Source organism: Leptonotus elevatus, chromosome 21 (assembly GCF_054856555.1).
Source record: "Leptonotus elevatus isolate MCC_2025b chromosome 21, RoL_Lele_1.0, whole genome shotgun sequence".
NCBI lineage: Eukaryota > Metazoa > Chordata > Actinopteri > Syngnathiformes > Syngnathidae > Leptonotus > Leptonotus elevatus.
Window position 1 is genome coordinate 4,614,382 of NC_141259.1, and position 25,160 is coordinate 4,639,541.

Consider the following 25,160-nt stretch of genomic DNA (forward strand, 5'->3'; position numbering starts at 1 on the left):
AATATGACTGTCAACATAATTGGTTCTAGTGTAATTTTATAACTGCTGTGATTAGATTATGCAGGTATACCATGTGTTGTAGTTAATCTCACTAGATTGTATTTGTTATTAGTAAGGGGTTTGTTGCATATAGTAGGTGATTATTTAAAGCAGGCATAGACTGAGCGATAATATATTATAAAAAGATCTCCCACAAAAGGTTATCGTTTAAAGGGTATTTAATGAGCATTAAGGCACACCAGACAACACACCGAAGACATTTGATTACATATTAAGATAGTGCAGTATTTAACATGGCTTGTCAGTGCAGGATAGTCTTCCTTTTTTTTTTTTTAGGGGGCATCCTGTCTAGGGGGGGGGGGGGGTCTAAGTACCTAATGTTTACATCATGAAAGTCAAACCATGCATTAAAAAATATGGAAATAGGATTTGGATGGAGTCATTAGCTTATACAACATGTGTTTACAGGTGACACGTTTCCCTATTAATTTTAGACCGCTAATCAATATTCTACTCACTCATTACAGGATGTTGCGCACCGTAACTGTATCTGTTTTTCTATCAACTGCTACATTATTTCAAATGTAGAGAGAAATTCAGTATCCATTCAGCAGGCACAAAATAAGATAATGAAACAAAGCACACATGCTTATAAAAACTATAAAAGACTATTAAATTGTAAGAAAAAAAATCTACATTGCACGGGCACAAAGATGATCCTCCTGATTCAAGGGTTTGTGCAAGTAAAAGGCCACTTTGGTGTATTGCATCTATGTTCAGCATGTCAAAGTCACACATTTGGAAGGCTACATTTGCAGAGGAATCCTTTTCAAAGGCACCACACGCATGAATCGTCACTTTGTCATCATTGGGACTTTGTTATGTTGCGGGATTGGATTTTAATTTGACATCGTGACTGTCAAAAAGCTAGACAGTGATTGTCAGGAACCATCAAGAAATCTTTTGCCTTTCTTGTGCCTTTTATGGTACAATCTTTCACAGTCTGCTCTGGGCTTTAAACTTATTCTACTAACTAATACTTTGTCAGACAATACTTGGTTTCTAGGTCATTTCACACAAAACCACTTATGCACAACTCAGTGACAGTTTTGACATTCTGGATGGCATTTTTTTTGGTTGAAGTTGCAGCGGCATCCTCCTGTAGTGTCACCAGGACCCTTGAAAACAATCAATACAAAATAAATACATATTGTTTAATTTGCTTTGCACATTTACTAGATTTATTAGGGTCATAATCTTTAACCAAATAATGTCACAGATTACAGTGTGTCAACCAGTTGAACACTATAGTAGTGCAATTACCTAAGGGGTAATTCAACCCAAACATTTTCTTTACAACAAATTGTTGTATGGGCACCCACTAGTCTAAACATTCGGATTAATATTTAGTTTGTGGGATATGATTTAAGCAGCAAAATGCTCCCGTTTTTTATCCATCTCAGGGGGCGGCCATTTTGCCACTTGCTGAGGATGACATCACAGTTGCTCAGGGCACAGGCAATGGCCAATCACGGCTCACCTGATTTCTGATTAGCTATGTTAGCATGTTACAACATTGTCCGTAGTGTTGAAAGGTTTCATGGTGGTGACAGCTTGAGCCTGGAACCAATCAATTCACTTTGACTTTTCAGCCTCGATACGATTAATTCATTTGGACTTTCTATGGAAAATGGATTGATGAAAATTGCAATGTAAACAACCTAAAGTCAACAAGTGTCTTGAAACATGTTGTGTTGAACTTTGGAAGCTCCACTGTACATAGTTGATCAGAACAACTTACCTTTGGCCCCCAGCGTCGACCTCTGGTGACCCAGCAGATTTCAGTGTGACAGACAGTGCAGCGCAGCCAATCACATCCATCCTTCTTTTGCACAATGATGCCACACTGGGGACAGTGCATCGCCTCCCCAGATTGCACCAGGGTCTGTTTGTGAAAACCAAGATATGAAATGCGTTATATCAATTAGAATATAGATACATGCTGACGATGCTATACATTTAGCTCACTTGAAGTAGATGTGTTGTGCTCCGTGCAGCAGAGTCATTGATAGCGCGGACTGCAAGATCATCTTGGTATTGCTTACAGTTTTTTCCCTCATGAATAGCCTGAGGAAGCAATCATCAATATTATTTTATTGTTGTGCATAATGTGCCATATTTAATCTTACCCTGCAAATGAGGCAGTTTTGCTTCTTGCATACGGGGCAGTGATACACATTGACCGTGTCTTCGTACACACACCAGCCCGGGCAATCTGCAGTGGCACAGTGGTAGCTTCCCTCACATCGGGACTCTGCCACGGACAGACTTTTCTGCAGCCAACGTTGATACTCCTCTGGTGCAACCAACTTCCAAATGGAAGGAAGAAAAATGTTAAAAGAATAGAAATGCAGAAATACACCTCCAAAGTGTCTTTGTTTTACTCACAGCTTTGATCTCTCGCTCCTGCAAGGAGCATGTGCAGGCATACGTGTCATCTCTGTAGGGACATGACACTTCCGGCTGCTCACTCAGCATAATGACGGAGCGCAAGCAGTCTCTAGGAAAACACACACAATATTCAGTTCTAGAAAAATGTTTTCCGAGTGTCTATGCATAGAATCTCTCAGACTCTTTACTTGCAGAAGCAGTGGAGACATTCCCTGAGCAGTGTACCCTCTCCTGGTTCAAGTTCTACATAGCAGATCCTGCAGTCCAGAGGCTCAGGATTGGGTACCAAGTCCTGGCTGTCCATCATCACTAGTTGGGCAAAATTTTGCTGACGTTCCTCTTCCCTTGCCTGGGACAAGGAGGGTTTTCATTAGCCATCATATCATACATTATTGGCAAAACTTAGAAACACAGATGCTCATATACAGTAGGTATATAGTATACACATTTTTGTGGCATAGCCTGTCAGTTCTAAAACAAAGGAATTTACCTTGTTGTTCCAATACAATAGTGTTATATTCCCAGATAAAGAATGTTCTCCTACCCGCTGGTACTTTGTAATTGCATCCTTCTCCTCCTGGAGCCATCTAAGTTCCATTGAGTCTGGTTCGTACTCGCCCGGAACATCGTAGGTTTCAGGGCGGTTCGTGCTGCAGATCTCGCAGCCGGGCCGCGTCGGTTTGTTGATGTACGTACAAGAAGGACACGGCCAACCCTGAAGGAATACATGCACACTTTTATTATTTATTTTTATTCCTCAATCCGAGGCCAACTTTCTAATAAATGCTTCTGCTCAGGAAGCAATGTATTACAGTACATTGCCTTCAAAGCAGAAATGCCACCTGTAAAGCTGATAAGTTTAAAGTGAGACACATGCCCTGGGTACTATTGGGGGATATATTTCCCAGCCCTGGGTTGCCCGACCCTTATGGGCTCGTCGCACAAATCCACTACTTCCTGAACTCAATACCACCCCTTCGCTTCCTGTCTTTCATGATTAGACAAACTGATTAATCCAGGTGTACCTGACGACAATGGCCAGAGTGAGAGTGGTGCTGAGTTCAGGAAGTAGTGGATTTGGGCAAAGAGCCCATTGAGCCAATGAAAATATTTTACATTGGGAAAAATATGTGACAACACATCAAGCAAAAGTTGGCAGTGAACTTTTTCCACTATTAATGTAACCTATCTGCACAACCAGTAGGGAAACATAAATAAATAAATTGTGGTTATCAGGTGGAAAAAAATCTTTTGTAATACACTATAATGCAAAATTAAAATGAAACTGATTAGTTGAATAATCTATTGAATAATCGATAGATTAATCGATTAGAAAAAATATTCGATAGTGACAGCACTAGTCATATTCCAAATTCATAAACATTGGAAGAAGGGAATACACAGCTTAATTGAATTTAAACATTGTGCCATATTGGAAGAGCATTTAATTGTTAATTTGTCACACTATATGACACAGGCAAATATTGGCAAACCTACCAAAGGACACTCTTCCCCCCTTTCACCAGAAAAAAAGACAACTTCTCTCTCTGGATTTTTCCTGATCTTCTGTAATCAAATATAGAACACCAATTGGTTTAACCAAAAACACAAATTTCTGACCAAATAGAGGAAAAAAAGTTTGTTTGTTTTTGTCAAAAGACATGTCAATATTTAATGCTTTTGCTTGCTTTTGTGCCTCCTCAAACTATAACACAACAAAAACAAGACCTACATTTGAATTATTTAACACAGTGCAGTTGAGTACTTAATGGTACACAATGGTTGGGTATTATTGTTGTTGCAATGTCAAAAAACAAAACAAAAAAACTAACGGTTCTTGTAGTGGACTTCATTCGATTGTGTTTGTGTACTTAAAATTGTGTCCATTGACTGCATCTTTCCAGTGTGTTACCTGAAAGACGGGTGCGTTTATGGTCAACTCTTCATATAGTTGAGGCAACTCCACATTGGAGACATTGACTTCTTGCTCACTGAGGTTTCTTCTCTGGGACTCTATGCAGACAAATTTGGAAAATCTCTACACTTGATTTGCCTGGTATGACTGGTGCAAAATCAGAAGCGTCACTCACCACTGTCGCCATTATTTAATCTGGGTGGCAAGGTGTGAAAGGGCCTCTGTTCTTGAAATGCGTTATTGTTATGATTAGAGAGTGAGCGCAAAGCTGCACATGGAAGTGAACTGTGAAGGAGTGCGCTCTCCTGGTCCTGCTGGAGGAGTTGGTGTGTCAGGTGAGCGTGGCACGCTGACAAAAGGTACAAAAACGCTGTGTCGCCATCCTGACGAACGCCGTAAGAGGCCAGGGAGCGCTGGTTCGTGCACAGGCACTGGCCAATCACCCAACGCTGCACCCATGGGTGAAAGCCGTACTCGAGGAACATCTGAGGTGTTGGATGGAAAACAATCACAGGCAAAAATGATCTTAAAATTCTACCAACAAGGGAATGAATACAAGATGGGACACAAACCTGCTGTTTCAAAGCTGCGGTCGTCATCACAGGAGAAACTTTCATAGTGATGCAACATGATGACGACGAATCCTCAACTACAACTGTCAAACTGTTTTGAGATAACGGGCAACATTTGAGAAACTACCACTCAACTTTACAAGTTGGCAGGTCTGCTCTATTTAAGAGAAAAAAAACAACCTACTTGATTTCAGCGTCTTCACGTTGTCTTTTAGAGGGCTGGATCTTCAGTGCAGCCTTTTGATTAGAAAGATTTGCAGCAAAGATGGATGCCGCCTTCATGTCACCGACCTCGATGGCTCTAGTCAGCTCCATGCAAGCCTCTTCTATAGATGTTGACATACAAGTCCACACAAAAAAAAAATAAAATGAAATTGGCAAAAATCCAGACAAATGGATGATGAAGCCGTTGCCATACATCCAATGAGTCAATGCATGAATGATCGAATGAGCACATGAATAATAAAGAGATGATCAGTTATAAGTAAGATTTAAAATGTTCCACACGCACCTAACTTCTGCAAAGATGAGTTGCCCTGGAATTGAAGACACTCTGTGTCACCATCTTCTGAGGCTGCTGCTGAGTGAGAGCAGAAAAAAACAATAATTACACAGAATAATAAAATCTGTGTATCTAGATATGCACCGCATCGGCCCCGTGCCAGAAATTTGAGAAGTTATAAGAAAATCAGGGTTGACCATATAAAACGTTCAGTGTGCTGTACTTCTTTGTCCTTTATGTCTTTTTCTGGACGAATCAGAGACCTTCGAGACACCTGGGAACTGTTTTAAATTGTGAAAAACATGCATTATATGTAAATTATTCCTGACTGAGGGCTCTTATGTAGAAACAATTATGGTACAAGTTCCTGTACGCCACCGTTGTAGCAGTGGGCCATTTGCCAGCTTTCTTTTGCTGTAGTGATGTTTTCTTCTTCTTTTTTTAAACATATTTTTTTCTTTTCTCTCTCAACGGAGCCTAGGAGTAAGGTGGATGTGTAAATGGAATTTCACTTAAAGTGTTTTTCTACATCAGTCAAAGGAGGTTTAGTATCTTGCTCAATGGTCACAACAAAGGCTGAGGATCAAACCAACAACCCTCAGACTTTGAGATGACCACTCTACCACCTGAGCCATGCTGCCCTATGTCTCATTAAAACTTGTGAAAGTTAAAATGATCAAACAAAATGCGATTGTAATTTGCAGTGCAAGTTGTGGATGTAAAAATGTACAGGTCGCTGACCTCTGTGCGCTTCTCTCAGTGATGTCATCATTACAGTGGCCCACTGCTGAGCCTCCTGCTCACAGCGAAAGTTGAAGCTGATGCGATCATGCGGAGGCGCTGCCAGACTCAGCTCGTGGCATTTTGGCGTTTTCACCTTATAGGTCACAGATCTCAAATCATACTTGGTGATAGTCTGGAGAGAGAGAGAAAATAATAATTAATAACAGTAAGAATAAGACTCACAATGTCTGATCCAACAAGGTGCCATATAACTCGCCTTTATCTCTATAGCCTGGTTGGTTTGTTTTATTTTCTATTCAGTCAAAGCTGCCACACCCAAACATATCTTATATTGTTCTCTTTTGGGAATTGTTGTTCGTCATGCCTTTTACAGTAAAAGATCAAAGAATTTAGCTCAAGAATCAACTTCACATGAGCAAAACATTGTCATACTTTATTGCGATGTTAAATACTGGCTGAATAACAAATCAAGAGTTTACTGGTATGACATAGGATAATAAAAAGTAAGACTTTTGAAAATTTTATATAACCAGTGCTTAAAAAACTTGGGCCCAAATAGGACTCCAAACACTTGACAGGCTCCAGTAGGTTCAAAGCCAGAAAGCTGCTTTGAAAATGGCCCTAAAGTTAATTGCAAACCTGCATTTCATTGCGAATAAAGCGTGAGACTTTAATAACGTGTTAGAAGACCATTGCTACAATAATTTTGCTCGTGACCAGAATTAATGAAGAGCATAATTCGAGTACTTTTTTTCATTTTTCTTTACTCGACCCATTCAAGCCAAATGTCACATCAAATAAATCCCACTGTGACGTCATACAGTGAACTCACCACGCAATGACCATTGCTACTGCAATCTTGGAGCGACAGACGGAATTCCCCGGACTTCTCCGGGTCCATACTGAGCTGAAGGCGAACAGACTCCCCACCAGTGCCTGGAAGACGAAGCGGTCGAATACCAGAATGGCACAACGATACCCGAACCGACATGAGGACGGTTTGACAGTCGGGTTCGGCTTGCGACGCTCCATACTCGAGACACGAAGGAAGCGCGCGCTCTTCCGTCGCGACACTGGCTATCCAACCGCCCGAACTCAGTGACATAGTGTCAACGGACGCATTTAGAAAAGAGACACTGACAGACAGGGGTCCGGTTTTGTTCCGCTTCAAACGCTGTTCGAAGTATGTTTGTAACACAGTAGCTCCTGACGTATCTACCTCACCGACAAAGCAGGAAGCAAGTGCGCAGGCTGTCAAATGTCAGTTACTCGACCTCCAAATGGTTTCCCCTTTGCTATTTACTGTAGTTCCTTTTGCAACATAAAGACGTTTGAACTTTCGCTGAGGAACAATAAATCATTTCTTCAAGAAGCGCTGGCTCCTACTCGACTTTCACGTTCTACTTCTGATCCGTCTTCTTCGGCTTGTTTACCGGCGAGACAAGGCAATGGGTGTACAACTATACACTACCTCTTACTGGCGTGGTGTGTTACTGCATTTTAAAGTCATCCTCTTCGACACAATACAGCTCACATTTTGATTGCTGTGTAATGTGGCAAAAGATTATGTGTGAACCACGAATAAAATTGCACATGGGTTGTGCTGTGATAGTTTCATATGGCATTTTTAAACGACCATTGTATCTTCTTAAAATGGAAATATTATGGAAGTATTTTATTTTATTTTAATTTCAGCCCCTAGCAACTTTCTAACACTGAGTTTATCCCTCATGACCTGTAGCTAGGCCGGGCAAGGATCCACAGCCACTTTTAAGGCAGCGTGAAAAGATTTTCCACTGCATAAAGACACTGTCTGGTAAACAGGATTTTGCATGGGGAATTTGTGTCCACTAGTCTGCAATGGCACCAGTATAATTCATTGTAACGTGACCCCACCATTTAGCATGCACCAGTGGACCAAAGTCCATCATGTAGTGTGATGCCATAATTATACCACATGGACTTTTCAATGAATCAAATAGTAACAGTCATCTACCTCCAGTTGGTTCCAGCTATGCAACACAGAATTAACCAACAAGCTGTTAAGTGGTCACTAAACACCATACTAATGTTACTCATAGTGCTATTAAAATACAACATGACACAATAACAAGTACGTGAGACACACACAACTACAACTACTATTAGAGAAAAACAGTAATTAACAATTGGGATGTTGATGATGCCAGTCATCACAACATGCCTATAGGGGCATTTGTCAATGTTGCTGTAAATATTAGTACTGCTGTACTTGTGCATCATTTGGTTGGTTGTACCCATGTCAAGATTTTTATTATTATTTAGGCTTTTGATGATAATTTGGTGGAATGAGGGACCTCTGTTACAATGAATACTCTGTAACGTTAAGATAATTTTGCTTATCATGAAAGCAAGCCGTTGTGCTTAAGTTTCTCTAATTTGGGCAATGCAGTATTTGTGTTGTTTTGTTCTCTGCTACCTTAATATTTATTCTTTGCTGTAGCTGTATTCTTATAATGCTATTGTAATTGCTAATGTATGCAATGCTATTTTAATTCGTTTATAATTCTATATATTTTCAAAAATATACACAAGGGCCACTCAGATGTGACACGACTGTCTCTGGGCCCTGCAGTATGTTGATAAGGTTTAGATCATGTTGAATAGCAAATACATTTTTCTTAGATGACAGGAAAATTTAAGTTTTTGTCTTAATTTGATTGCCTGCGTGATCTTCCACTTCTTTTTTGCCATTCCTGGTTCTTTTTCCTGTGTGACTGTGGTGAGGCTGGCTACCACTTGAGAAATGTATAGCCAGAACCTCTTCAATAATGAAAGGCTGAAGAAAATAAACTACTATTTTTTATTTTAAATAATTTTTTTAATCACACTTGTTCAATTGCCAAGTGCACCAATCCAATAATTCAAATGTATGTCTTTCTGTGTAGCTAACATTCAAATACCGGCTTATCCAGGCATGTACAAGGGAAAATTAAAACTAAATATGTTGACATAATAATAAATGACAGCAAAAAACATTTACCTTTTGGTGGCCTAGGAATTTTGTGTTGCGTGTCTCAGGCTCGTGACAACATTGGGCGAAACATAATTCTGAAGCGACATCTAGTGGACGAAGGGTGGCACTAAGTGTGTGTTCACTGTTACAGGAACATTTCATGATAAAATTGACGATTTTTCAAGTCTTCTTCGTATCCTGTCACCCAGTCCTTGTCATGTATTTTTCAAATCTTGCAATGAAGAGAAAGTTTGACGATAAGAACAGCCAATTTCAAGAAAAACAAGAAACATTTTATTTTTAACACAGGCCTATGCCTTGAATGCACAGAGGGAGCGGTACTCAACTACACCAGGGAGACGTGTCAATAATCTTGTTCACGTTTTGAGTAAACGTTCATGTTCTGAACTGTTATCAATAAAGATTAAGAAGATTGATTTAGAGAAGAAACATAAAAAAAAAAATACTTGACACACCCAGACTATCTCCAGCGGCCCCCACATTTGAATTTAAGCCGTTCTACAGTGAAAGGATGAATTGTGTTTAGCATACTCACCACAGGGGGGCAGCAAAGTTTGAAAAAAAAAAAAGTCAAGGCAAGTTATTCTTCCCTGTTTAATGATAAAAAAGGTTTTTTTTTTTTTAATTATAACCAATATGTTGCTTTGATTAATTACTACTGCTAAAATATTTCCCTTGATTTTATTGTGTGTTAAACACCGTTTATGCAGTTAATTCTAAATTAATCAATTAGTGTTTTTCAGATTCCATGATCCATGTAGAATTTGAACCCACATTTTTTTTAGCTTACCAAGTGATGCCATATCCAAAAGCCACACGAATATATATATATATATATATATATATATATATATATATATATATATATATATATATATATATATTCATTTGTTAAGCTTAGTGAATGCTTACTCACCGTTAACCACTTTTACTTTTTTCCCCCCAGGTAAGCGGGTGATCCAAACATGGAAAGACCAAGCCCACGCCATGTTTCTGCTACAATTTATAAGGCGATTAACTAAATATACTGTAGCAGGTACAAGGAATGAATTAGAGAACGCAGGTTTGGTTGTGAATCACTCGCCCAAGCTGGTCTTTCTCAATCAATAGCACATTTCTCAATGGCTTGAAGCAGCACAATGGTAGGATGCTACCAGGCAAGTCGTGACATTCTAATTCACTTTTTTTTTTAATAATCCATTTGTAGAGTAGCCTACCCTACATATTTTAACAAAAGAAGAAAAAGGACTTGTGATGTAAAAATCTCACATGGCAGTAGTCGTCATGATGTGGTTCCATGCTGTGACTTTCCCAGGTCTCATCTGCGGTGCCATTCACAGAGGTGAGGTGAAGTTATTCAATCAAGTGCTGATGACACCGTGTTGTTTCTCAAGAGGTGAACCAGACAGAATCAGATTCTTCATAGAGTCGTTTTTAGTCTCCTTATGCTAAGAAATGCTAATGATTTCAAAGTTAAGTTAGGAAAAAGTTACACATTGAGGTATTAGCAGTATTTTTTGTTATTTCTTTTTCCAACATGCATGACGACTGATTTGGGTATTGTCGGCCTTCACATGGCCAAAGGTGTTTTGGTTCAAAAAATTGATTAAAGGAATTTCCATTCACACTCCGATCAGAACACCGATTGTGTCCTGCCTTGCCCCTTAGCAATCAAAAAGATTGATGAAAGGTCCATGAAAAAGACGCCCACCGCAGTTGTGGATCACAGTCTGACAGATGTACTTGAAAGAGCTGGGTTTCCCCATGTTGACTAATTTAAAGTTGTCTTCACGTCATCAACTTGCTGATGGACGCCTCTGCTGCGTGACAGACGGCAAGACGGCTCGAAAAGGACATGTCCATTTGCAAAGGGCTTCCAGGAGTGGGAAGGTAAGGGCATGGGGAGGGGGGTGGGTGAGACGTGTCCTCTGCGTGCGTGCGCGTGTTTATTCATCACCCCACAGGCACATGAGAAGCACAGATATATAAGATGCAACACACCTGCTTACGGTAGCTCAAACAACGACAGACCTCGCCAGGTGACCTCAGCCTCTTACCAAAGTTTAGGGTAAGCTTTTGTTCTTATTGCACTTTTAAATAATTTAAAAAAACATAAAAAAAATATTATTGTTACATAATCTACTGAGCTTTATCGAGATAATTTACATCATGTTTTGTATTTGATTTACTGTTTTATTCCCACAGCCTGAAAAAAAGAGAATTTTATTCCTTCTCACCCTTATTTTTAACGATCGGTAGGTATTATTGAAAGGATGTTAGCATGAAATCTTGATAAGAAAAATACTTATTGTGTATTATGGTAAATCAATGTTTAAAAAAACAAATTTCTTTAATAGTATTGTAATTACTATCAATTTCATAACCAATTTTAAACTGGATGTGTTCAAAATGTGTCATTATGGAAAATCGGTATTAATTTAGATTTGCCTTTGAAATTATCAGCCAACATCTTCCAGCTGTGTTATACTGTTATACTTATACTGTTTACCAAGTTTGGTTCCCTTGGAACATTTTACATTTAAAATGATGTGGTGTCAAGTGCATGATTAAATCAGTAGACCTTCTCCCCACCTGTTTGAGCATGTGAGGTGTGTGTATAAAGTGACTGACCAGCCCCTTTCTTGCAGTGCTTTCGACTGACTCCTCAGCATGTTGCCCGGGAGAGTGAGCAACGTCCAGGTGAGGAGCGGGCTGCCAGCATCTCTGGCTCTTTGCCTCCTCGTCCTGCTCCTCCTGTTCTCCTCCTGCAGCGCACACAGCACCACAGTGGAGCACGACTTCCACATTGTGCACAACGTGGACAACAGAAGTAAGTGGGAGTTGAATTTCATAATGTATTTGATTAATAGCATTTGCTAAATAGAAAAGGTAGTTCATTTACATATTTTAATGCCATATAAAGTAGTTTAATAATAAGGATTATAATCGACTGAAACACACTAAAATGTGTATTCAATATTATTTGTTTATTTATTAAATTTAGACTTTAATTTAAATTATAATAGATTTTTTTTTATACATTTAATGTAATTTTTATTTTATATTTTATTTATAATTGTAATAATATAAAGTAGTTTAATAATGATTATAATCCACTGAAACAAACAAAAATGTGATTCATTATTTGTTAATTGTATTTGTTTTTAAATTACATTTAGAATGTAATTAATTATGGGACTGCTGCAAAGCAAAGCAGGCACATATTACTATCCTAGAAAAGCAGTTATTATTATTATTATTTTTTAATTATTATTCCTTGGATTTTACCGCAAAAATGCGGCCCGTACCGTTGAACGCACCGGCACAAATGAGGTATCAAATGATGCGGCTCGATCTGACTCGCTGCGGCATGACTTTTCTTGGAATTCCGAGTTACCATGGTTGGTAATTTCCCCAAATTCCCGAAAAAAAGTCCCATTGGAATGAATGGAGAAAGGAAAAAAAAGTCTACAAATCAACAAATCTTTTTCCAAATGATATGATTTTTAGTTCATTTTGTTGCAATTTTCCCCATCTTTAGCTCAGTGTCAATTTTTTTTTTAGGGATGTAAGCTCTCCCTCCTGTGCGGGTTCAAAGAGAGTGAGCAAAATTGATGTGTATTGCGTCTGCCAGAGTGGAGCAATCAACGTCAGAGTGAGGAGAGAAAAAAATTATTTCGAAAAATCTCACTACAACTTGTCACCGTGGCCACAATCTTTGCTCACTAAACATCAAATTCAGACATTTTGTAGTCACAACGGTCTTCTTTCAGACAAACACACCTTTGTTTGGCAAAGGTGTCATTTAGTACCTTTTATTTCCCTTCAAGCGAGGAAAAGTCACACTTTTCTGTCCATTCAACCCATGTTATTTTGGTCTCCTTTTCCTCCTCAATTTTTTAAAATCCCAAGTTTTCAACCTGCTCTAATTAGGTTATTTTTCATCCCATAGAAAAAATTAGAACATGCTCGCGTTCCCCAAACCCTTGCCATTCTAACGAGCTATTTCTGTAAACTGCATCTTGAACAGTTAATTCGTGAGAGCCTTTTGTTCGAGTTGTGCGCTTTCTCATACAACTCAGTTGAATGTGTGTGCATGATGTGTCCAACAAGTTAAAGTCAAATGTGTGTGCGTGAATGCACATGTTTCTTAAATAGACAGTAAGGAACTTTTAGTTTATGTTGATTGTGGTTAACATTTCTTGACCGATTCCAGTCGTTCTAATTTTAAACTGTTCAGCTAATTTCCCCCCCCAAAAAAAAAAAAAAAAAATCACAAATAAAAACACTTAAAAAAAAAAAAAGAATGTAATGGAATGCACTGCTATTTAAATAGTGCTTTTTTTTTTTTTTAGCTATACTGCCTGGTCTTTCACGTCTGCATAGCAACTGCCTCAGCCAGTCAGGGCTGCCTGTCATCTCTCTCACTGTTGAGCTCAATTCACCCCCTTTTTTTCTATGTGTACTCAAGGCTTGGCCTATGTACCACTACTACTATTGCAAATACTATTACTACTACTACTTTGGACATATGATTAGGTACGCCTAGGATTCTTGTCCCCCCGCCCCATCCAGGGCAGCAGCCATCTTGGCCAATTGATTAGGTATGCCCAGGATTCTCACCACTCCGCCCACCCAGGGCAACAACCATCTTGGCCAATTGATTAGGTATGCCCAAGATTCTTGCCCCCTTGCCTTAAACTTTGATACTGAAACTGACTTTAAATCACTTTTTGAATTTCACAATGAATTTAATGTAAAATGACCCTCCCGTAACTCTGCTCTTCATTATATGATCTTCGTAATCATATGCACCTGCTTGTCATCCAGGTCCAGAGATTGACCCCTTCTGGTACGTGGGCCGCGGCGTGAGACCCATCGGGCGCTTCGGGAAGCGACAAAGCCGCGTTGAGGCGATGGCTGACGTGCGCATGGAGCCGGTTGTCAGGATGCTGGAGATGCTCTTCGACAGTCTGCGGAACAAGGAGAACCTTGGCAAGGTGCTGCATGGAGAGAATGAGGACTGGTTACCATGACAACATGCATCTTTCCTTTGCATCAACCAACAAACTCTGAGGCTTTGCTTTATACAACACTCATTCTGTGTTTCAATTCTACATGGTGATTGTTATTAAAATCAACCTGCAAAAATGTGTTGTGTATATACGGAAATGCTGTTTATATTGATGAATAAATATGAACTTATCCAAAGAGTGTTTCAACTTGCAAATTTAATTTCATTCATTATACATCTTTCTCCAAGTGCCCAGTGGCACACATAGGTGTATTATTTATATATATACACTTTTTTTGCATGGTAATATTTTCCCCAACATGGCAAATGGACTGCAACAAACAACAGCACATAAAGTGAATGTGGCACTGTGCACGGTAAACTTCAACCTCGTCAGTCACACTGGAGTTAAACAGGAAGTGATGCTTTACCAATTTAATTATTAACGTTGGATGCAGTTTCCTGTGTGAAGTCATGAGCATCATACTATAATAGTTCAACTATGATTGGGCAATATACACATTTTATATCATATCCATTTTTTCCATACATATACATACTGTATATTAAATTCTGAGATTTTTTTTTGTTTTGTTACAAAAATACAGGACGTTGATAATTGGACCCTTGCAGCTGTGCTTCTCATGACATTGTACATCACAAACATGCTTTTATATACTGTATCAACACTCCGAGAATGGCAAAAGATAACAGGATGTGCAAATAAACAAAACATGTAAAGGTTGCAAGGAAGTATCGCTTTCTTGTTTTTTCAGTTTCTATCAGCCAGTCAGGATATCAACCCTGCACTCCTGTGGTTTGCTAATGGCTATTATGAGGGGGGGATAACAAATAAAAAATAAAGCAGTATTCTCACATTTAATAAGAATCATGATAATCTTATCTCTTTTGTTGTCATCAGTTTTAAATGCAGACATGGACAGAAAGCACTTGGAGTAATGTCTCACAGGAATCACTGAGGATAAAATAAAGCTTTGTCATTTGCGATAATGTGCATAAAAAATGTTCTGTAAGTACAAAAATAAATTGCTTGTAACAAAAATTGTGGTTTCATGACACTGAAAAAAACAGCCCATTAAAATCCGTGTGACACAAAAGTTTGGACAGGAAAATATCCGTTGCTCAAACAAAAGGCCACCAAGTTGGAAAGTAAGAGAGAAAATGAGAGCAGGAGAAGAGAATACTGCAGTGAATGGGTGGCTCGTGTTTCACTTTCACACTAAAGATGAATGTCGGACCATCTCCGTTTAATCACTTTTGATTTGAATAATGTATTTTACGGCTAGCATTTAATTAATCTTGAACATTTCGGTAAAGACCATTTCTCTCATTTGCATTCTAGTAGAACATGAGATGAGAAAATATGATATGATGATGCTAGTAAAGATATGACATTAATAGACATTTGGAACTCTTGCTTAGCTTTCAGCACAATGTGGAAACAATACAAAATTATGCATGAATTCAAAAATATATATAAACCAATATGATGGTTCAATAATGCACTAATCGTCACAGGTGTCATTATTATAATTTGTTGGCTTCATTCTAAGACAGCTAGCTACTGGCTAGAAATCTCATCTAAAGTTCTACAAGTTTGCAGACTTTTTTTTCTGCTAGACGGCAGGATAAAGAATGTTGACACTGAGAAGTCAGAAATTTCCAACCTCTGACTTAGAAAAGCGATTTAGAACAACAATCAAAGCTGGAGCAAATCGAAATGTGATGCCACACAATTATGCAAATAACTGCTCCACCCATATTTGTGAACCACTATTCTCGGATTCACTTACTCGCAGGTGTTTTTGCTAACCTAATTTGCTGACTAACTCACATATTTGTATTATTTTGCTGCCATCTTGTGGTGTCTTAGTGCCACTGAACAATGTTTAAGTAAGGGGAGGAGCTTCATTTAGACAGGTCAATGAGTGCTTTGAGTCCATTTTGTGGTTCATGCATCTGATAGGTAATGATTAAACCTTTTTAGGGGTGGGCAATCACATCACGGATTTTAACTATTTGTGGCAGGCCTCTGTGCCTATCGCCTGAATAGTGAGACAATACTGCAAAGCAAGGGTGTCCAAACGTCTCCTTTGAGGGTCGCATATAGAAAAATCGAAGGATGCAAGGGCCACTTTGACATTGTTCGATTCTATTAAACACGCTAAAACCAATTAATCAAGCATTATGTATATTAGATTTATTTTAAAACAATTTATTTTTGTATTATTCTTAGCACCTGTTGAAGATAAGGCAAACAGTTTTGGGATTTTCCATGATTTTGGGGTGGCCCATAGCCCTGCAACCAACTAGAATAGATCCACCCCTGCCCTTAACAGATCTCTACATTCAGAACCAAAGCAGGTGTAATATGATGACCATTTATTAAACAGTGTTTGCTTGAGGAACTTACAAACAAATTAGACTCTGACAGGCAGCAGAAAGAGGAGGAAATACTTTTTTGCTTCTGAAACGGAAACATCTAAATTGATGAAAATTAAAAAAAGAGACATTTATTACTATTTTAGCTGTAGTTTCTTTGCATATCTAAAAAAGCTCTAAAAGTCTAATTTACGATTTATAGTAGTTGTCAAGTGTGTTGCAACCCGCCACTTTTTCTAACACCAGCACCCAATACGTTTGCAGGGCATGTCAAAAACAATTTTTTTTTTTTTTTTTTTTTACATATGCTGTGGGGCTGTGAGAAAATGGACGGTGGGCCACAAATGGCCACCGGGATGTAGTTTGGACACCACTGCTATAAAATATGAATTCATATATATATTTATATAAGCGTCAAGCGTTGGATATTTCCTACTTCCCAGCAGTCTGGAATGATCTTAAAACAACAATCCTGAATGGGAATTACAATCATTCATGAAATCTCAAAGGGGGCTTAACAGTTGGATCACGGGTGACATTCCAGCCCCAACTGTGCATAAATCTCTCATAATTATGACTTTATTGTCCATCCTTATCACGGTAGAAATGAAAGTTGTATATTTGTACACAGATTTTTTTTGTAGCTGTTTTAAGGCAGAGACTGTCCACTCATCTTTGCTGTCTGCATCCTGTCAATGGCGTTGAAAGGGCTGAGTGCTTTGTGGGCCGCAACAGGGCAGGTGGAGGCTCCTGTTTGGTGTGGAGCTGGAGGCGGGCGCTGGATCAAGGCACTGGATGAGTGGGGTGGTAGGGGGGCCCTTGTCCACAGGGCTCTGAAGTGTGGCCCTGAGGGACTTGTGCTGCTGCTCCTCATCGACATCGCTATGGTTGAAAGATTTCCACCGACTGCTCTGGCTCCATCTTATCTGAAATGTGACAATGCAGAAAAAAGAGAGGAAGAAACATCATTTACAGATAAATATCAAATAATTAGTTAATGAATGAGCTTTTTGTGTAGAAGTTGTGTAAAAATGTAACCAAATCAAATCAAATCAAACGGTAATCAAAATAATACATGGCGGAGGTAATTAATCTAAAATCAGCCATGTGACTAAGATGTCTTGGTCACTGCTTGTTTCATGCAACTAGCTAAAAAAAACAACAAATATGATTCAGAGCTGCATATGAGATGATGTTGGTTATTAGAAAAAAAAACTGGGGAAAAAAGCCATTCAATGGTATTAAAAGGCAATGACGACTTGTTGGTTGATAAAACAGCCTTGGTCTCTTGTTGTGCAAGTTTCCATTTGGATGCTTTACATCTAATGGAGCTTTTCAACTAATTAGTCCACTGGCCAGCAGATGCATTCACTTTTACTTCCATTCAGCAAGCAAGCTTTTGTCTTTGCACAATAAGGGAAATGTGTGATATCAAGCAGAAGTGAATAAAGTGCCTCTCCCCGTCACACAATGATCGAAGATACACATTTGAACCCACACATGCATGCACACTCGCACGTATGCACTTTAAGATTTTTTTCCCCCTATGATTATGTCTTTTAAACTGAGATAAAGGGCATATTTGTCAATTACAAGATAAGAAAACATTTTTGGAATGAGATTTTCTAAAAGATTCTTTACAATACTTTACCAAAAATTAGGGATGCTCGATACCACTTTTTTTTTTCCAGACCGATACCAGTGCAATCAACTCTTGAGTAGTCACTGACACAGACACCAAGTATCAATGCTAATATTACTTTTAATACATAAATTTGCCCCAAAAACAATGACAGACAATTTTAAAGATATACCTATTTATCACAATATAGCATTTCCCTTAACTCTTTGACTGCCAAGCATTTTCAGAAAAGAGAACATGTGGGTGCCAGCTGATTTAGAGCATTTTGACTGATCTTTCAAGGTCCACAGAAAATGTTGTGTTTGGACTATGGAAACACAGATACTACCAAATGAAAGATTGAACTCTCATCTTTAATCAGAAAAAAACGTTTGTTTCTACCTTATTCCGTTCTTCAGTAATCAACAATAGAAAATAGGTTAGTTTCACCCAAATGCTCAGATTTGGACCAAAATCAAGCTTTTTGTGAAACAATATTAATTCATGCACTCTCGTGAATTTGACACCTTTTTTTCCCATGAATGATGCCACAAACATCTAAACAGTGCTTTACTTCTGTAAAACACTACCACCAACAATGAAAAAGTGTTTTTTGATGGCAAAATACATTTATTTACATTCAACAGTGTAACAATTTGACAAAACAATTTGGCAAACTATTTACAAATGTGTGCAACTGTGGTACTATTTACAATTGTGTGGATGTTTCAACTACACAGTTTTTCTTTTTGTGAGGTATATTGTGTAAAACTCTGCGTGCAAGGGGACGCAGCAGGATTTGCACCACAGATTAGTTTCACTGCGATTGCCCCTTCGCGTGCACTTTATTGCCGGCCTTTTTTTTCCGGGGAGTAGCAAGTATATACTGCAGTGTGTGTTTGGCCATGTTGTCATCAAGTCTACTCTCAGGATCATGATACGGTGACCTGGTGTTACGTCTGGCTTCCTCATGTCCTTCGGTTCCTATACCGGGTGGTAAGAGATGTTCTGATCCATCTTATCCACTCCATTCATGGTGGCATCGTAGTCCAGAACCAGTGTCTTCTCCGTGATCAGACTGTACCCACTCCTCCGATGAATATGCATTGGACTCGGGGTACTCTTCATCGTCCGATTGAACGTCCGCCTGTGCAGAAGTGCTCGGTTGTGCACCACGTTTTCCGGTGTTAGCATCGCTAGCCGGTGAGGCTTTACGACGTGATCGAAGCCGCCGCGTCAACGCTTCCAACTTCGGCGTCAACCTCGGAGTCACCATCATCATCATCAATGTGCTCTTTAGCACTGGTCGATGTTTTTCGTCTTTGAAAAAAATGCTCAAGCGTGAGCTGCTTGCAACCGGTCGCCATTTTCGCTTCCTCAGCCATTCTCCCCTCAACACTCTAAGCTCCACCTCACGTCTTCTACTACTGACTCCTACCCGATCTTGTCCAAAGAGAGTCATCGCTGCCATCTAGTGCCCATAAATAGTCATTATACTAACTCGATCTGCTTGATACTTTGAGCACAGCTGGCCAAGGCCTTCCTCCACCCGTTTCCATTAAAAAACATAGTTAACGTCTTTTAATGTTTTTGGCGGCACTCATTTGGATTTTACTAAACGTTATTGAACGTTTTTGGCGGTCAGAGTTAATATTGCATGAAATTTAATTATTCTTCTAATCTTATTTGTAGTTACTGATTTTAAAAAACTGCCACAAGAGGGTGTTTCGAGAAACGATACCTTGAAATAAGGCCTGGTATCAGCCCGATAGACGCCTGGTATCGGTACTCGCCCATCCCTAGAAATTATTTTGACTAATTATTGGTTGCTCATACCGTAAATAAGAAAGATAGAAAAATAAATAAAGAAAAAGAAAGAAAAAAGTATAAGAAACACAGAAATGTGTGTTACCGTAAAAGCATTTTTTTTTAATGAATAAAATATTCAAAATTAAATAGAAAATGTTCAAAAAAAACGTTTGGGGAATACGTTGTTGCAAATCAAACCTCCAGGAGCATGTTACATAATAATACATAATAATCAAGTAATTGTTTGGAACCACGTTTAACTTAAAATTGTCCAAATGCTCTGATTTCAGCCTCGACAGTAATTATTCTGATTTCTGTAGTCCTTCATGAAAGCACGCTGATTATCGTTTGTGTTTAATCAAAATAGGACATTTGCAAATATCTGTATTTATTTTGGAAAACAATGACCGAACCACTAACTGAATCAGTTAGAAAAATGTTGGCGATTACAATCCCCCTTTTTAATCACTAAACAATACAAAATAAACAATCATTGGTAAATTAACATTAATCAGGGTGTAAAATGCATTTATAATACACCTTAATGCAAAATAAAAATCTGATTATTATCTTAATTGAGTGAATAATCCATACAATATCTGATTCTAAAAAAAAGTAATAGTGACAGCACTAATTGAAACACAAACCACTTTATTGGTACCTTTTAGTGGAGGGGCTGGCAGCTTCCTCCTCTGATGGCGTGATGAGTCCAGGGTTTGTGGCTGCATTGTCAGGAAAACAACAGACGTCATCACGAGACGTATATAGACATACTGTATGGCTTTGTGATTAGATACCTTCGCTGTTGGCTTGAACTTGGAGAAATGATTGCAAACAGTCACATTTAACCCTGCAGTTTTAAGAGCTGATATCCTGGCCTCAATGTTGGATATCTGAAAGTGGACATGAAATGAAAGATACTTGAATAACTTGATGAATGATAACTTGAACTGCGGCTAGGGTATGCTGGTGCCAAGTCCAAATGTGAAGAATCGTATGTTTGAACATGGCATTCATTCAAGACTTCCAATAACAGAACACTGCTGGAGTGGAGTGGGCCGTTTCTATTTGGCCTAGTGCTCCGCTAAATGTGGTGAGCAAGAAAGACGCTTATCATTTTATGATTTCCCAATCTCAATCTCCTTCATACCTGCATTTCAGATTGTTGGACCTGAGCAGCAGCAGTAGCCACCTGGTCTTCCAGGAAAGCCAGTTCTGTATCTGTGGTCCCACTGCTGATATTGCGGGCACACTGCTCCAAGTCCCCAAGCGCCCCCTCTAGGCCATACACAGCACCAGCAGCCAGGTAAACCTTCAAGGTGAGAACCAATGAGGTCCAATTAGATTTGGACAAACAACTTCAAGGAGGTGAGACAAAGCATTTAGAGTTACATTCTCCTCCATCTTGGTGAGCCTCTGGTCCAGTTTGCGGGTCTCAGAGTTTTTGGAGATGGTGGTCACGCTTTGAGGTTCTGTGGGCGTGCAGCCGTCCCCTCCTGCCTCACTGATCAGCTCCTCGGTGGCGTTCAAAACCTTCAACACCTCTGTGGTGATGCTGCAGAGAGAAGCCGCCGAGTACTTCTGCTTCATTTGAGAAACACATACACAATATCAGCATTTTATAATCAGCTCAGCCACAGGCTAGCCACAAAAACACTCAAAATTAAGTTTTCAGGTATAAAGCAAGATCTGGCAGGCTGCACCAGTAGAGCATCTAGTATATATGGTTTACATAATGAACTAATTTGCTCCCAAAAACATATAAAAACGTTCTATTTTAAATATTGCCATTGTCCCAATATGAAGAAGTCGCTTAACACAATGGTAGTTGATGATGAAATTTAGCTATATTCTAATGCCAATTGCTGCAAAATGGAAACACATACAAATTTGTTTCCTGACGAAAGAAAATACTCTAATCTTTCTTTTGGTAGGTTCCATGTTTTTATAGCAATAGAACACAATATTCTGTGGGCCTTGCAAAATTATTTAAAATCCAGTAAAACAGCCGGGAGCAAAGGAGGTTACTTCAGTACAAATGGATGGAAGTGAATGAGTTAACTATATTTATCATTTTGTATGTATCTGGGGCTAAAAACTGTAGCAGGCCATAATGCAATAAATGGATCAATTATTGCCAACAACCTCTCCAACACTCACAAGAAAAAAAACTACCATAGTTCTCTGGTGTTCAAACTATCAATATCCACAAGATCCATTTCAGTAAGGACACTGTCGTGCTTGATCAAACCCAGAAAAACAAACACCAAACATGAAAGAGAAGGGAGACAGATTTTTTCTCAATATGAAATGAATCACTGGCTGAAGCTTTAATCAGTATATGTATTGATCACTCTCAGCGTGACAAAAGGCACAGCTTGAGCTGCTAAAGTGAAGGGAGGATGCAGAGAAGCACAGAATGAGGTTTCCTAAGTTTAGGAAAAGCATAATTTTTTCTAATGAATGTGATTAGTGTTGATAACTTGCCCTTTATGTACTATGTTGGCTTTGCTCAGCCTGCTTTACTCTTGTATTATTGGCAACTGCAGACCGCGGTCTTTGTAGTTTCAATTTAAGTGCATTGATGTCATCCCTGCAGCGCACTTTCAAGTTAGTCCATTTCAGAGATCTCTCCTTTCTAAGAGGATAAGATCTCTAATATTTTCAGCAGCCATCCCTTAGATTTCAGGCCAAGTAAGGGCAATTCCAACAAACCTGGTGTACGCTGCTTCATGGTTCCCGCAGGCTGTGAGTTGTTGGCTTGACCGCTGTATTGACTTATTTTTTTTATTTTTTTATGCTTTTCCACCGTTAATTTTACATTTTGCATGCAGTTCAGTCATTTGTACCCTTGTTACCTTCTGTAATTTTGGGCTGATCCTTATGAATATTTAAGCTACTTTTGAAAAACATTTTTTTTTTAATGATTTTGTTGAAGCGCCTGGTGCTAATCAGGGTTTGACATTAAGCCTTTTGGTGGCCCTGTGGGGGTGATTGAATGTGCACAGCATGGGTAAAAAGAGCAAAGAAAATGGACACATTTATTTTTATTAATATTATTTATTTATCTATTTATTCATTTTAATTTTTAAAATATGAATATTAGCTATTTAAAAAAATCTTCAATTACAAGTGGCGTGGTTAGGCCAGCATCAGTGAACTTCAGTGGCTCGACAAAGCCCGTTAATGTCGAACCTTGCTAATGCAGACCCAAGTGGCTTTAATGGGTGAAAGAGGTAGAAATAATCAATTTAAAAATGTGTCCCTGAGTTAAAAAAAAAAAAAAGCCAAAGACATTGTCATTGATTGATTCCCCCTTTCCATTACACTCTGAGCAGTCATCACAAGTTGTTGAGTTATAAATATAGAAAACATGATCCATATTACACATATTGTGAGAGACTACTCTCATGTGTGGCCTTGGTATAAGTCTGACACTGCTCACGCAACACCAGCATAGGACGAGTGTACGAGTGAGTCATCTATTAGTCCTCCTTTGTACCAATCAATAGCCACAATATTAGGTACAATTGCACAATTTAATGAGACCTTTAGGATTATGGTATTAAAATCGAGATAATAAATACATCTGAAAGACTAAAAAGTATGCACAACAAGAACTTTAAATCTTAAATAGCTAAAGGAAAGTAATAATTCAGAAGTAATCCAAAATATGAGAATATTTTGTTGTATACAACTATAAACTATCAGCATAATTATGATTTTAGTTTTAAATCAATAGTGCTTTGATTGTGTTAATGACAAGTGAACATGCATTTATGAATAAGATCTTTTATTTTTATTTTACCTGATGTTATTGTTGGACTAAGGAATTTCTGTTCTGTTCAATCAATCAATGAATTATTAGATATTGTTAGCTTTGTAAACACAGGCAGTGTTCCCATAAGTAACATAAATGGGCTACTTGTTTTTGTTTTTTATATTTTAAAAGAGTCTTTGCAGACTTAAAAACATTTTTTTATAAAATAAAGGCATTTAAAAAAAAATCTGATTTACATGTCATGGCAAAACTTAACATTTAGAATATACATTGTTTATAAATATAACAATTACATTTGGGGGACTTCCTGCATTCACACAATCTGGTGGGGCTTTTCTTTAAGCTTGAATCATGCACACTGTATGTCTATCTATCCATCTATCCGTCCATGATCGTACTTTTGAAGCTAAATAACAATTTGTCGACAGCACGCATAGTGCAATAACCCTTAAATATCTTTATCTTCAGCTAACATAAAAAAGTGACCGTATTAGTCCATCTTGAAAACACGAATGTCTCCCCCTCCTCCATTGTTTTATATGCGAGTAAACACGCAAGTTGTCAATGTGTTGAAAACGTGACATGACGCATAAATGACGTCACGCTCCCAGACTTGAATGTTAAGTTGAAAGCTCCCCTCTGTGCCTCACTATTCAAGCAGAAGCCATTTACTGAAATTGCTATGTTGTTGATAAAATGGTTCATCTTAAAAAACTTTCAAGGTCACTTTCTTGTCAAATTATTAAGTATCACATTTTAATGTTTTGTGACTATGCAAAGTAACTGTAGTCTGATTACTTGACTGGGAAAAGTAACGCTTTAGATTAGTCATTACTTTAAATTATGCACATTTTGGAGTAACTCTTTACTGGCATCATTGAAGACAGCATTTGATAGGACTTTTACTGGATATTGTGATAAACTATTGTGAGAATTAATGAAGCAGTCATAATCATATGGTATTTAATTAACTTTTGATAGAAATAATTTGATCATGTTCTTTGAGGAAAATAATGCGCACAACATAGTGGAGAGGCTGCCACATTGTATAGCTTGTGATGGTTATGTTATTTCTCTCAGGTACAGATGAGAACCATAACACTCTGGACCACTCCGTCTCCCCCTCCCCATGTGAACTACAGGACTACATTTGAGGTAACGCTGAGTCATTGCCGCCTGAAAAAAAAAATCAGTGACGCATAGAGTGAATGAGATTCACGTATTTAAGTGTGCTCAGAAAGAGGAATACATATGGTTTATCAAGAAAACTGCATCCAAGCGAGTTTTTTGTTTAACTGTTTGTATTAAAGCAAGCTTGTAATAGCTCCCGAA

At 38.5% G+C, this 25,160-nt stretch overlaps 3 protein-coding genes across 8 annotated transcripts in view; 1 reads left to right on the forward strand and 2 right to left on the reverse strand.

Moving 5' to 3' along the window:
• Window positions 1-200: 200 nt before the first annotated feature.
• Window positions 201-7,633, reverse strand: shrprbck1r (sharpin and rbck1 related). 3 transcript variants are annotated; one of them, XM_086066653.1, is made up of 15 exons: window positions 7,017-7,633; window positions 6,182-6,356; window positions 5,450-5,515; window positions 5,123-5,264; window positions 4,939-5,029; window positions 4,542-4,851; window positions 4,364-4,464; window positions 3,949-4,017; window positions 2,996-3,166; window positions 2,640-2,800; window positions 2,449-2,560; window positions 2,190-2,369; window positions 2,029-2,127; window positions 1,802-1,945; window positions 201-1,178 (listed from the first exon to the last, which is right to left on the reverse strand). In XM_086066653.1, the coding sequence occupies exons 1-15, from the start codon at window positions 7,287-7,289 to the stop codon at window positions 1,098-1,100; spliced, it is 2,175 nt and encodes a 724-aa protein (XP_085922779.1). In that variant the 5' UTR covers window positions 7,290-7,633; the 3' UTR covers window positions 201-1,097. The 3 variants fall into 3 exon arrangements, with proteins under 3 accessions (XP_085922779.1, XP_085922778.1, XP_085922780.1); XM_086066652.1 differs by having other exon boundaries at window positions 5,450-5,518; XM_086066654.1 differs by lacking the exon at window positions 3,949-4,017 and having other exon boundaries at window positions 5,450-5,518.
• Window positions 7,634-11,168: 3,535 nt separating this feature from the next.
• On the forward strand, window positions 11,169-14,305 carry prlh2 (prolactin releasing hormone 2). Its single transcript, XM_086066318.1, has 3 exons — window positions 11,169-11,268; window positions 11,849-12,030; window positions 14,031-14,305. The coding sequence occupies exons 2-3, from the start codon at window positions 11,871-11,873 to the stop codon at window positions 14,234-14,236; spliced, it is 366 nt and encodes a 121-aa protein (XP_085922444.1). The 5' UTR covers window positions 11,169-11,268; window positions 11,849-11,870; the 3' UTR covers window positions 14,237-14,305.
• Window positions 14,306-14,411: 106 nt separating this feature from the next.
• The window catches only part of LOC147155618 (rab effector MyRIP-like), an 86,661-nt gene continuing 75,912 nt past the window's right edge, over window positions 14,412-25,160 (reverse strand). For 2 of the 4 annotated variants that reach the window (XM_086066317.1, XM_086066315.1), the window contains 5 exons: window positions 21,440-21,628; window positions 21,198-21,359; window positions 20,845-20,940; window positions 20,709-20,769; window positions 14,412-17,543 (listed from right to left, as the gene is read on the reverse strand). In XM_086066317.1, the coding sequence (XP_085922443.1) occupies window positions 17,500-17,543; window positions 20,709-20,769; window positions 20,845-20,940; window positions 21,198-21,359; window positions 21,440-21,628 (552 nt within the window). In that variant the 3' untranslated portion in view covers window positions 14,412-17,499. Of the gene's footprint in view, window positions 17,544-20,708; window positions 20,770-20,844; window positions 20,941-21,197; window positions 21,360-21,439; window positions 21,632-25,160 lie in introns of all 4 variants that reach the window. The other 2 variants (XM_086066316.1, XM_086066314.1) reach the window with 1 other exon arrangement.